The sequence below is a fragment of the Diaphorina citri genome, unplaced genomic scaffold, assembly GCF_000475195.1.
Source record: "Diaphorina citri unplaced genomic scaffold, Diaci psyllid genome assembly version 1.1 scaffold649, whole genome shotgun sequence".
NCBI classification, from domain to species: domain Eukaryota; kingdom Metazoa; phylum Arthropoda; class Insecta; order Hemiptera; family Psyllidae; genus Diaphorina; species Diaphorina citri.
Window position 1 is genome coordinate 9864 of NW_007378082.1, and position 14694 is coordinate 24557.

Genomic DNA, 14694 nt, shown 5'->3' on the forward strand with positions numbered 1-14694 from the left:
CCCCTATTTGTGATACATCCTATCAAAAGCCTTAAAGAACGTAGTACTTTGGTACAAGTTTGAGCTCGATCCGACAAACAGGGCCGGAGTTATGGCCTTTTAAAATTTTCATTTTTCCATGTTCTCTCGCCAATAGGGGGAGCACCAAAAATGAGAAATGCATGTTGATTGGTGATTTGTGCTTCAAATAGGTCCCACTAATGATTCATATTGAAATTCAGACCCAAAAAATGAAATTTAGACTTTCGGCCCTGATGACCTCCGGGGGAAAATGGATGTTTCAAAATTTTATTTTTGAGACTATTTTTCAATATGGACCATTAGTGGGACCTATTTGAAGTACAAATCACCAATCAATATGAATTTCCCAACTTTGGCGCTCCCCCTATTGGCGAGAGAACATGGAAAAATGAAAATTTTAAAAGGCCATAACTCCGGCCCTGTTTGTCGGATCGAGCTCAAACTTGTACCAAAGTACTACGTTCTTTAAGGCTTTTGATAGGATGTATCACAAAAAGGGGGTTCCTATTTAAGATTTTAAAGTTGACCCCTCTGGGGCCGCCCCTGATAGTGCCGAAAAATTGAGATCCCCTTAAATTAGGTTCGCCTTGAAAATAAAGAAATACGTGTTTTAGGATTCTTCCGAATTTCAAACGGTTCTCGAGTTTTCAGGGGTGGCAACTTTTTTTTATACACCCTGTATATAATACACAGTACGAAAGTAATGCACGTAGGCTTAAACTAGGAAATTAAAACATCGCGTACATAAAAACTGTCAATTACACGACGCTTTCTTCGTTCAGAATATCAGAATTAAGTAAGACAAACAGCCCTTTAGATTTCAAAAACACACATAACCTACCTACCCACGGCACAGCATCTGAAAGAGAAAATGTCAAGCGATAGTGAAGGGGATTGTTGTCTCCCGATAAAGGATTTAGACAGCTATATAGCTACCGGGTATGTTTTTCATGTATTATTTACATGAATATTTGAATGAAATATTTGCACAAAAGAGTAGATAAGATACTTGGCAAAAATTTGGTCAAACAATCGATCGATCATAATATGGAAGTACGAATGAACGAAAAGACGAAAACACAAGACAAGAATGTAAATTATTGAGTTCATTCTTAGGGAGATCCTCTGGGAATTACCAAAGGATAAATAAAATAAAGGCAACTTTCTATTTATCTGAAGTGAGTAGAGACTAAAATTTGAATAACGCCTGAAACCTCTCGTCTAACAAGATTCACAGAGAAAATTGAGTTATTTAATATGGCACAATATCCCACTCTACCTACACCGTCCCGCACAATATTATTCTCTCTTTCTTGTACATTCTTCTCCTTTCAAAATTATCGCACCATCTACCGATAAATAACATTAGCTTAACTCTTAGTTCGGGAGAGCAAGGACTATCGTTAAGATTACAGTTAGAAAAAGGAATTACCGTGCACGCGAGTAGTTGAAGATGATGATGATTAATTGATCTGATTGACACAATGCTAGCGCTAGTGGAATGGCCGAATGGCGGATGGCGACTAGTTCCGGTTTTTAGAGCTTTGCTTGGGACATTTGATGTGACGTCATCGCCTACGGGAGCGTATGCCGTGACGTCAAAGTTCACGATTTACCTAACATTAGCTTAACTCTTAACTAATTCCGAAAGTTTCGCTAGTTGGCACTACAAAACAGGGAACGGGGGGAAAAAGGAAAAGTTCAATTGCTCTAAAGAACTGTTACCTTCCCTTTCCAGTAGAAGTTGTATGAGGTACTTTTTACGAAAAGATTCATATTTTCTAAAAAATACATTAAAGGTTACCTACATCAAAATAACAACCACTCTCTCGTAAAGTTCCATTTCCAGATTTTTTATAAAACGGATTTGCTCAAATATTTCCTGTAAAAGAAAAAGAAAAAAATCCGATGGTCCTCATTTTTCCTGCTCTATAACTTTGAAACATCACCCACGTAAGCGCAACTGATAATATTGCCTTGAGAAGGTGAGAGAAGAGGGAGGGAGAGAGAGAAAGAAAGTAAGAGAGAGAGAGAGAGAGAGGGAGGGAGAGACGAAGTACCCGATATACCTGGAATGTAAATATAAAATAAGGGGAGGGCATGCTTATGTAGATCCAAGCAATCTTGGAAAATGAAAAAGAGGAAGAAAAAAAGCGAGCCATAAAAAAATGGCTTGAACAAAAGAGACATGAAATAAAAGGAAGTAAAAAGAAAATCCAATAGAAAATTAATTTAATTGCGTTCTTTTTCTCAACCACGACCGCGACCTTTAAAAAATAATAAAGAAGCAAAAACCACTTTATTCAGCGGAGTACGTCCTATAATTAATAGAGTTCTAATTGGATTATGACTAGACTACCATTAAACCATTGAGGACAATGAAAAATGGTCTCGATGTTTTTAAGGCACAGGATAGAATTCAATGGAGGAATGGAAAAAAGACCTTTGTCCAACAGTGTGGGCAGATAACGGTTGCCCATGATGGTTGCCCCGGTTATGACTTGAACTCTCACCACTAACCTCCATTTGAGTTTACCCCGTTAACTACCTACTATATTAGGTACACCACTAAGAACTACTAGGTACTTCCTTTCGTCAATTACTTAAGGTTGGTGACATTACACCAAAAATGGCATTGTTTGAAAGCAATAGCTTGTGTCACACTGCCACGTTTTGCTGAAAATCGCCCACTCAAGACTGTTTGAGGTGGCAGTAAATATAATCGACAAGGATGAATATGAAACCCAACAGAAAGCACCAAATGCCTATATGGTTCATATCATTACTTAGATACTTAGTAGAAATATGTACACAACACATTAACATTAAACTTGCACAAGGAGGGGGGATTCGCATGCATATTTGAAACCCTTAAGTAGCTCTGAAATATGCATAAATCTTACCTTGAATGAGTTGTAGGCCATTTTGAAGACAAGGAGAGGAGGAAAGTGTGAAATATGATGACAACTAGGAAATTATGTTCCCATACATTATTTGAACACAAAATACAGGGTGGTTGATGAAACGGGAGCGCTGCATACCGAGCAAGGAACAGGGTGTATCACTAGTGTATAGGATCACTACTTAACACTCGACTTTATCACCTTTGAGTTTTGTTTTTCATTGTTTTCTGAGTTTTAAGTTAGTTAGTTAGTTATCTACATTAATTAATTTGACTATCTACATTTATATAATTAATTTTAATCTTAATCTCTAATTCAATTTAAAATAATTAATCCTAAATCCTAAAAGAAAACATACTTATTGCAGCCCGTAATTTAATTATCTACATTTTTATATAATTAATTTTAATCTTAATCTCTAATTCAATTTAAAATAATTAATCCTAAATCCTAAAAGAAAACATACTTATTGCAGCCCTTTATTTGTGATCGAAATTGCTCTACCTAATTTTATTCAGAACAAAACATCTAACATCGTATACATAGTTCATTAAAACCACATACATATACCTGGGTACTCCATCAAAATATTTAGGTACCTCATGTATGCCTGTAAAATTTATTGTGAATGCCTTCAAGCGATTTTCAGCAACAGTTTGTAAACATTTCCCACAAAATCTATTTGTTTGAATTAAAGCCCCCCTCTCAAGCCTACAGGTAGATAGCACTTTGATTATGCCAACATTAATGAAACTCGAGCAAAAAAAAAAAAAAAAAAATCACATCCGAAATTGAACACGACTGAAATTGCTCTACCTATTTTTATTCAGAACAAAACATCTAACATCGTATACATAGTTCATTAAAACCACATACATATACCTGGGTACTCAATCAAAATATTTAGGTACCTCATGTATGCCTGTAAAATTGTGAATGTCTTCAAGCGATTTTCAGCAACAGTTTGCAATGTAAACATTTCCCACAAAATCTATTTGTTTGAATGAAAGCCACCCTCCCAAGCCTACAGGTAGCACTTTGATTATGCCAACATTAATGAAACTCGGGCAAAAAAAAATCACATCCGACATGAACACGACAGACAGTAATTTGTATACAAACCTACTACATACATCCTTACATACACATGGGTGTACCAATCTAAATGTTATACCAACAATTTCAATGGCAGGAACCTACTTTCGACTTCTCAAGAAAAGCGTCAACCTTATGGTGGTAATCATAAACATGGGTATTATGTGCTTTGATTACCTTATTCCAGGTTGAGTGCCCTATGGCAAAAGTATGAGTTGTGTAAGTACTCTGATGCTAAAAAATCTGGTGTGAACATCACACGACTTTCTAATACATTTGCGAAATACGTATTTGAAACTTTCATTACTAGTATAGCTCGCTATACTGTAGTAATAGAAAGTAAAAAGGGAACTTGGAGGATTTTATTGGACTTTTTCGCAAAATTTATCTGCCCAAAAGTTTCAATTTTGTAATGAAAGTTTCCCAAGTAGGTACCTAACCTGGGACGGTTTGTTAAATAAAGTTTAATCCAATTTAAATTGTTCGCAATTTAAAGAGGAAACTTTGATTTATTTTTTAAAAAACTTTTGAATTACTTCTTTAATCTTACTAATTGGATGTACCACATACATATACACATACACATACACACACATCAGGTAGAACCTACTTTCGACTTCTCAAGAACAGCGTCAACCTTATGGTGGTAATCATAAACATGGGTATTATGTGCTTTGATTACCTTATTCCAGGTTGAGTGTCCTATGGCAAAAGTATGAGTTGTGTAAGTACCTACTCTGATGCTAAAAAATCTGGTGTGAACATCACACGACTTTCTAATACATTTGCGAAATACGTATTTGAAACTTTCATTACTAGTATAGCTCGCTATACTGTAGTAATAGAAAGTAAAAAGGGAACTTGGAGGATTTTATTGGACTTTTTCGCAAAATTTATCTGCCCAAAAGTTTCAATTTTGTAATGAAAGTTTCCCAAGTAGGTACCTAACCTGGGACGGTTTGTTAAATAAAGTTTAATCCAATTTAAATTGTTCGCAATTTAAAGAGGAAACTTTGATTTATTTTTTAAAAAACTTTTGAATTACTTCTTTAATCTTACTAATTGGATGTACCACATACATATACACATACACATACACACACATCAGGTGCACTACCTAATTACTGTTCATGTAACATAATGTGCTTTTCTGTAAAAGGGAAAAAATAAAGAAAGAGAAAGAGAAAGAGAGAGAGAGAGAGAGAGAGAGAGAGAGAGAGAGAGAGAGAGAGAGAGGAGAAGAAAGAGACAACATAATTCCGAAGTTGAAAGGGAACGACACAGTTCTCGTTACCTCGTAGGAGAGAGAGAGAGAGAGAAATAGAGAGGAGAAAAAAGTTAAACAAAGAAGAAGACTTTATAATACTTTCTCCGTCCTTTATTACTCTCTTCTAAACCCTCCACCTCCTCCTCCTCTTAATTCTTCCTCCCTCCTCCTCCTCCTCCTCCTCCTCCCCCCCCCTGCTATCACGGCATTCTCTCTTGTCCAAATGGCACCGTTTAGTTTTCAAATGTCTCCATATGAATACGACATGTTGCATAACTGCAAGGGGCATGTAGGCGGGTGAGTCAAATGGGTCCATTTGTCCTCAGCCCACATATGGGCCACCCACATCGAAATAAAATTGGCAATGGGTCACGTGACTCGAGTTACGACAATTAGGGTTAAAGGTCAAAGGGTTTCGATGGCACACTGCCAAGTAATTTGACTTGCTAGGATTTAAAATACCCAAACGTATCTACTGGGAAACGGAAACATAACTACCCTATACCCAGTTATACGTTGTACCAATAATACCTACCCATTATTATTATTAGGAATACCTACCTACCTATACTGCGCCATTTGGTAAAGAATGATCAAGAACCTATGAACTGCAAATATATCTAACCTTCTTTCCTCTATGTATTGTAGTCTATTAATAATATCACATTCCGGCATTACCACCAAGATTTCCCGATTTGTTTGTTTATTTTTGTTTCTTTTTTCTCCTTTCAATTCCCATTACATCTAATCGTATTTTCTTGCCTGTAATACCGACGCTGATGGTCTCTACGCACAGGGCGCTACTCACAATTGAACTCACGAGGCTGAGTCCGCCCTGATACCAGAGCCACAAAATTGTACTGGCGAGACTTAAACCCGGATTCCTCAAATGCAGAGAATTGCACCATGTTGTTACTTTGGTTTTGGCCTTGCCCTTAATTACCTATATCTCCTATCAGCTTTATGAAATCCCCTATTTTCAATAGCAGAATCTAACGTCTCTATCCCTCTCATAACCTGAAGTTCGGACCTGGTGTGAACCAAGAACCTTCAACATTTGAAAATTATAAATGCAAATCATCTATTTTTTCTATTACAAACTTGCATAGAAACACTGCACGTGACTAGAATGTGTTGCTGAGCTTTTTTTATTTAAATTATAAAACTGAAAAAAGCGAAATAGGTACCCACTTAAAACAGGTGGTAGGAAAACGTCTTGTTATACACGAGTACTCGTGACTTCACACGACTAATCTATGAGAAAAAAGTAAATACTTTGGAAAAAATAAAAAATACAAAATAATTACACTAAAAATTACAACTATATCCAAAAAAATTATTTCACAAAATGCGAGACAGAAAAAAATGCACACACTTAAAAATAAACTGATGATGATGGACGTAAAAATAACACTCGAGAATAGCAGAATCTAACGTCTCTATCCCTCTCATAACCTGAAGTTCGGACCTGGTGTGAACCAAGAGCCTTCAACATTTGAAAATTATAAATGCAAATCATCTATTTTTTCTATTACAAACTTGCATAGAAAAACTGCACGTGACTAGAATGTGTTGCTGAGCTTTTTTTATTTAAATTATAAAACTTAAAAAAGCGAAATAGGTAGGTACCCACTTAAAACAGGTGGTAGAAAAACGTCTTGTTATACACGAGTACTCGTGATTTCACACGACTAACCTATGAGAAAAAAGTAAATACTTTGGAAAAAATAAAAAATACAAAATAATTACACTATAAATTACAACTATATCCAAAAAATTATTTCACAAAATGCGAGACAGAAAAAAATGCACACACTTAAAAATAAACTGATGATGATGGACGTAAAAATAACACTCGAACCGATTACTGAACATGAGGGGAAAATTTGAGATGAGAAGAAAAACAGCTGAAAACGAGCTTCCAGCTTTCACTCGTTAGGACATGCCCGCTCTCATCTGAAGAAGAAAATTTCAGCATGAGATGAGAATTGAGACTTATGCTGCGTTGCGCCATATACCAGACTCCCCTCCAGCTTTCCAGTTACTCGATTTGAAAAAACAAAAAAAAAAAAACGTCCTGTTCACAAAAAGTTGGAGATGAAGGTATTGGAAAGTTTAAACAAATAAATATGAGACTATGAGAGACATTGCCGTATACTCTGGAATTAAGTTACCTTTGAGTATGGGTATCCTTTCGAAAATTAGATTACGGGGAACGCAAAATTGGACCTAAAGCAATTAGGCGGGGTAGTTTCATAAACAAAGGTAGAAACTTGCTTTTGAACACAAAAGTTTCAAGGTATAGATGGGTCTAGACTCTAGATATAGGAACTTGGTGAAACTGAAATTTCACAATAGCGACGGTTTATATTAGAGGTCCTTCATTCACCCACTATTTTTAAGTGGAGACTTATGCTGCGTTGCGCCATATACCAGACTCCCCTCCAGCTTTCCAGTATTCCAGTTACTCGATTTGAAAAAACAAAAAACGTCCCGTTCACAAAAAGTTGGAGATGAAGGTATTGGAAAGTTTAAACAAACAAATATGAGACTATAAGAGACATTGCCGTATACTTTGGAATTAAGTTACCTTTGGGTATGGGTATCCTTTCGAAAATTAGATTACAGGGAACGCAAAATTGGACCTAAAGCAATTAGGCGGGGTAGTTTCATAAACAAAGGTAGAAACTTTCTTTTGAACACAAAAGTTTCAAGGTATACTTAGATGGGTCTAGATATAGGAACTTGGTGAAACTGAAATTTCACAATAGCGACGGTTTATATTAGAGGTCCTTCATTCACCCACTATTTTTAAGTGGTTCTGCTTATTCAATTTCGGATATCGTGACCAAATAGGTACAAGCTTTAGCTTCTTGGTTAATAATGGTTAAACAATAAACATCATTTAATTCCGTCAGTATTTTCTTTACGTATGCACAAAATTTATTCAAATCAGTGTAAAGTATTTGTAATAATAAATAGCTTTAGCGCTAGAACGTGTAGAAATATTTGCAATTCCTCTCTTCACTGCGTTTACAGTTTGGTTGGGAAATATGTCACCAATATGTATACTTGTATACGTATAAAAACGAACATGATTATTACCTCACAATCCAACACCAGGGGATTCCTATGGAGCAGAGGGGAGGGATGAGGGGGTAAAAATAAAACTGGTGAGTGATGGCTGTTGGAGGGGGGGGGGGGGCTATCGTTGGAGTACAAGCTTTAGCTTCTTGATTAATAATGGTTAAACAATAAACATCATTTAATTCCGTCAGTATTTTCTTTAAGTACGTATGCACAAAATTTATTCAAATTAGTGTAAAGTATTTGTACTTAATAATAAAAAACAGCTTTAGCGCTAGAACGTGTAGAAATATTTGCAATTCCTCTCTTCACTGCGTTTACAGTTTGGTGGGGAAATATGTCACCAATATGTATACGTATGAAAACGAATATGATTATTACCTTACAATCTAACACCAGGGGATTCCTATGGAGTAGAGGGGAGGGATGAGGGGGTAAAAATAAAACTGGTGAGTGATGACTGTTGGAGGGGGGGGGGGGCTATCGTTGGTACAAAAATATGAACCTCAAAAGCATCTCTGCGGGTTTTCCTGATAAAATACCACAGACAAAATAGTATGTAAACACTAACCCAAGCGAGGTGAAAACGTCAACTAAAAGTTTACGGTTGAAGTTTACCAACAACCCCCTTATAACCTCAATCAACACCTCGCCCACACACGGAACTAAAAAAAGTACGGGGTTAACCAAAAATTGAACATCAATTTTTCGAGTAATTATGCTGGTTCCCCAGTGACCCATAAGACCCTTGCTCCGTAAATTTACATTTCAATTTGCCTGAGAGAGATACGATTGTACTTGTTTGGCCGCTGCCATAGGGTGTTTATTTGGGGAGGAGAAAAATCAATGTTAATTTCGGACTCGAAAAAAATGCCCAAAACTAAACAAACCCCAACCCAGCAAAGCAACAAGTCAATCCTATAGGGGTTTCTCCATTTGTATAACATATCCCAGTCCTGTTACTTCATTATAGGAACAAACGCCCCAGGCATCAACTTTTCACGAGCAGCACACTGATGTTTCCGACAATCACTGTTCAGCAGCCCACCGAAAAGTAAAATTCTAATTTATTATGTGAAAATTTCACAAAAACTCCGCCTCATCCCGCAACCATTGTTCCTTTTAACGAAATTATTAATATCACAAACATTGTACTGCCGTTATATCAACATAGAACTAATTAATATACAGCCATATAATACAATAATGCTAATTTGAAATAAATAAAGTAAAAATAACATGATCCATGATCATAGAGAAAGGTTTTGCAAGGGTATATTTTTCACCCTCCGTGTAGGTACCATACAAAATTTTGTTAACTAGATTTACTTGAAGATCCTACCTAACCAATACATTTAAATTTTCAATAGAAGGTTAGACGATGATAGTAATAGAGTAGGTAGGTATTGGAATCATTTTCCGCATATACAAGATATTGTTACCTACTTAAATACCTAGGTATGTCTAATAAATTGTCACTAGTTAAAATAAAGAAGCAAAAAGTAAAAATTACAACACAACTGGCGCGAAGTACAAAAAATTTCACAAAAACTCCGCCTCATCCCGCAACCATTGTTCCTTTTAACGAAATTATTAATATCACAAATATTGTACTGCCATTATATCAACATAGAACTAATTAATATACAGCCATGTAATATAATAATGCTAATTTGAAATAAATAAAGTAAAAATAACATGATCATAGAGAAAGGTTTTGGGTATATTTTTCACCCTCCGTGTAGGTACCATACAAAATTTTGTTAACTAGATTTACTTGAAGAGCCTACCTAACCAATACATTTAAATTTTCAATAGAAGGTTAGACGATGATAGTAATAGAGTAGGTAGGTATTGGAATCATTTTCCGCATATACAAGATATTGTTACCTAAATACCTAGGTATGTCTAATAAATTGTCACTAGTTAAAATAAAGAAGCAAAAAGTAAAAATTACAACACAACTGGCGCGAAGTACAAGCACCATACTTACTCTTTTGAATCTTTCACTTTTGTGTACCTAAGTGTGAACGAGGCTTAAGAGATATCAGCTGATCAAGCTAATCTCAGTTTGGTCATGCTCAGAACTCATTTACATGGCTGTGGCTGATATCAGCTGATTTTTTCATGACATTACCATCTGCTGACTACTCAGTACAGTAAGTAACTCAGTTCTGCGTAAAGTTTCAACCAATGAGGTCGCACGAGAGTTCAGTGTTTATCATTTTTCATTTTTAACAGTTTTCCAAAGAATTTGCCGTTTTGTAGGTACTAGGTACTTACCAGGTATAATTGACTTTAGTTTTTATTCAACATAGGTGGGTACCAACCTTAAAAGTTGTACAAAACTTACAAGTGGTTACTTAGGTAGACTCATGTTTGGTGTTACCTACAAGTAGGTTTGTAGGTACTAGGTACTTACCAGTTATAATTGACTTTAACATAGGTGGGTACCAACCTTAAAAGTTGTACAAAACTTACAAGTGGTTACTTAGGTAGACTCATGTTTGGTGTTACTTATCTACAAGTAGTGCTTTATTTAGACATTGACTGTCAGCCTAGAACAAGTTGTCCCATTATACCTACTAACACTTTAATATTAATGTCGGCTACAAGTAGTGCTTTATTTAGACATTGACTGTCAGCCTAGAACAAGTTGTCCCATTATACCTACTAACACTTTAATATTAATGTCGGTATAATCTCTTATTAAATTTTAATTATAATTAAGAACCTAGCAACCTAGGTATTATTCACAAATCCAAACAACTTAGACCTATCAACTTCAATAATTATACAGGGTGTTTAAAAAAATGCCACCCCTGAAAACTCGAGAACCATTTGGAATTCGGAAAAATTCTAAAACACGTTTTTCTTTATTTTCAAGGCGAACCTGCTGTAGTACGTACGTACGTACGTACGTACGTACGTACGTACGTATAATCTCTTATTAAATTTTAATTATAATTAAGAACCTAGCAACCTATAGGTATTAAGTAGATATTATTCACAAATCCAAACAACTTAGACCTATCAACTTCAATAATTATACAGGGTGTTTAAAAAAAATGCCACCCCTGAAAACTCGAGAACCATTTGGAATTCGGAAAAATTCTAAAACACGTTTTTCTTTATTTTCAAGGCGAACCTAATTTAAGGGGATCTCAATTTTTCGACACTATCAGGGGAGGCCCCAGAGGGGTCAACTTTAAAATCTTAAATAGGAACCCCCTATTTGTGATACATCCTATCAAAAGCCTTAAAGAACCTATTACTTTGGTACAAGTTTGAGCTCGATCCGACAAACAGGGCCGGAGTTATGGCCTTTTAAAATTTTCATTTTTCCATGTTCTCTCGCCATTCTCAATTTTTCGGCACTATCAGGGGCGGCAACTTTAAAATCTTAAATCAGAGGGGTCAACTTTAAAATCTTAAATAGGAACCCCTATTTGTGATACATCCTATCAAAAGCCTTAAAGAACGTATTACTTTGGTACAGGTTTGAGCTCGATCCGGCAAACAGGGCCGGAGTTATGGCCTTTTAAAATTTTCATTTTTCCATGTTCTCTCGCCAATAGGGGGAGCACCAAAAATGAGAAATGCATGTTGATTGGTGATTTGTGCTTCAAATAGGTCCCACTAATGATTCATATTGAAATTCAGACCCAAAAAATGAAATTTAGACTTTCGGCCCTGATGACCTCCGGGGGAAAATGGATGTTTCAAAATTTTATTTTTGAGACTATTTTTCAATATGGACCATTAGTGGGACCTATTTGAAGTACAAATCATGTTGATTGGTGATTTGTGCTTCAAATAGACCCAAAAATGAAATTTAGACTTTCGGCCCTGATGGCCTCCGGGGGAAAATGGATGTTTCAAAATTTTATTTTTGAGACTATTTTTCAATATGGACCATTAGTGGGACCTATTTGAAGTACAAAACCCAAACGTATCTACTGGGAAACGGAAACATAACTACCCTATACCCAGTTATACGTTGTACCAATAATACCTACCCATTAGAAGTACAAATCACCAATCAATATGAATTTCCCAACTTTGGCGCTCCCCCTATTGGCGAGAGAACATGGAAAAATGAAAATTTTAAAAGGCCATAACTCCGGCCCTGTTTGTCGGATCGAGCTCAAACCTGAATACCTACCTACCTATACTGCGCCATTTGGTAAAGAATGATCAAGAACCTATGAACTCCAAATGTATCTAACCTTCTTTCCTCTATGTATTGTAGTCTATTAATAATATCACATTCCGGCATTACTACCAAGATTTCCCGATTTGTTTGTTTATTTTTATTTCTTTTTTCTCCTTTCAATTCCCACTACATCTAATCGTATTTTCTTGCCTGTAATATACCGACGCTGATGGTCTCTACGCTTAGATAGCACGCAAAAAGAACTTTCACAAATGATCAACTTTCTAGGAATGATAGGGTTAGGTAGCACGCGAAAAGAACTTTCACAAAGGATTAACTTTCTGGGAATGATAGGGTTAGGTAGTACTTACACAACAAGATCTTTCACAAATGATCAACTTTTTGGGTGTTATTAGATTTAGTATAGGGTTAGGAAACATATAAAAAGGACTTCTTAATTATTTGAGCAAAATTAGGAAAACGGGAATTTTTTTGTCCCATGTTAATAAAAAAAAAATCCCTCAACCTTACGAAAAATAAACAAAAAAGACCCAGTACGCAAGTCGGACATCTTTTTACTTTTTTTCATTTTAGTACCTACGCAACTAGAAGGTTAAAATTGAAATAGTACGCAAGTTACCTACAGCCGAAGAGAAAGAGGAAATGTGGGACGTAGAAAACTTCATCATACAAACATCAAAGAGCCACTCTTCTTCACACTCTGTCCCTTTCAACATCATATATTTGCTCCTCTCCCCTTTTCTTCAATTCCTTCCCTCCCTTCCTCGATATTATTCCCTAGGGAAGGACTTATCTTGTCCCTTAAGTGTGTATTTACACATCATTAGTAGGTACAGATCTCCTTATTATCTAGCTGTTTGCGAGCTTTTGAAAATTTTCCGTGAGTTGTTTCCCTGATAGTGCCGAAAAATTGAGATCCCCTTAAATTAGGTTCGCCTTGAAAATAAAGAAAAAAGTGTTTTAGAATTTTTCCGAATTCCAAATGGTTCTCGAGTTTTCAGGGGTGGAAACTTTTTTTATACACCCTGTATATAATACACAGTACGAAAGTAATGCACGTAGGCTTAAACTAGGAAATTAAAACATTGCGTACATAAAAAACTGTCAATTACACGACGCTTTCTTCGTTCAGAATATCAGAATTAAGACAAACAGCCCTTTAGGTTTCAAAAACACACATTACCTACCCACGGCACAGCATCTGAAAGAGAAAATGTCAAGCGATAGTGAAGGGGATTGTTGTCTCCCGATAAAGGATTTAGACAGCTGAATTACTCTGGTCATTTCTTCCATAATAAAAGCTCCTCAAACAATTATTTTTGCTAAAAAAAATTATTTTTTCTTTTACCTCTAACTTTCTTATAATTTGAGCTACATTAGATTTCAAAAATGTTTCGGAATCCTCAAGTCACAGGCAATTCAATATACTTTGGGTAATTTACTGGCATCAGGTCTAGCCAACACTCTCAAAGATATATTGACCATCTGCAAATCTTTGGATCCAGTAGGGGAAGATATTTTTCTGGGTCGAGATCTGAAAGAAAGTAAACAAAACAGAATCCCATTAACAAAAGCTTCTCTTAACTTACACAGGCAATTAAGAGAAGGGTGGAGGTGGAGAAAGCTTTAAATAAAGCTACAGAATGTTGGTAAAAATCAACTGTCTTAGAACCATCTACTTTAGGATTGTCTCAAATACTATATCGGTAAGGATCAAGTACTGAAGGTTATAACTACCTGATATCATAGATGATTGGGTACTGGAACCAGGGTAGTCTGAAATGGAGCCCCTCAGCAAACACATTATTCTGAACACCTCCAATTCTACTAAACATGATGGCTCTGTGACCACCTTCCACTGTGAACATGGATTGACTGACACCATAGGCTGCTGCTCCAGCTAAAGCTGCTAGCTTTAGGCCTACACCAACTCCTTTGGGACCTTTGCCAAATCTACCGGCGAAATCGTTTAATTTGCTCTGAGCCATCGTTTATAAGCACAGGAAAGCTATGGAAAATTTATTGCATAAGAAACTAGAAATCAGCAGCAGCTTGAGGTTAAATTCTTTTGCGCTGACAGTAGAGCACAAGAAAATGGTTCCTGTTTCTACTAATTACTGGAACACCGACACGACCTTTTATTA

The 14694-nt window shown here is 36.0% G+C and overlaps 1 protein-coding gene, 1 long non-coding RNA gene and 1 pseudogene across 3 annotated transcripts in view; 2 read left to right on the forward strand and 1 right to left on the reverse strand.

Annotated features, from left to right (window-relative positions):
* Positions 1-10548: 10548 nt before the first annotated feature.
* On the forward strand, positions 10549-13731 carry LOC113468119. Of its 2 annotated transcripts, none has more exons than XR_003391970.1 (2): positions 10549-10659; positions 13593-13731. It is a non-coding gene; the product is annotated as an uncharacterized LOC113468119 (long non-coding RNA). The 2 variants fall into 2 exon arrangements; XR_003391971.1 differs by having other exon boundaries at positions 10558-10691.
* Positions 13732-13969: 238 nt separating this feature from the next.
* LOC103510837 overlaps positions 13970-14694 on the reverse strand; it is a 10298-nt pseudogene continuing 9573 nt past the window's right edge.
* Positions 14561-14694, forward strand: part of LOC103510838 (cytosolic endo-beta-N-acetylglucosaminidase 1-like) — a 3872-nt gene continuing 3738 nt past the window's right edge. Inside the window, exon 1 of the mRNA XM_008475537.3 lies at positions 14561-14647. Coding sequence (XP_008473759.1) covers positions 14561-14647 — 87 coding nt within the window. The remainder of the gene's footprint in view (positions 14648-14694) is intronic.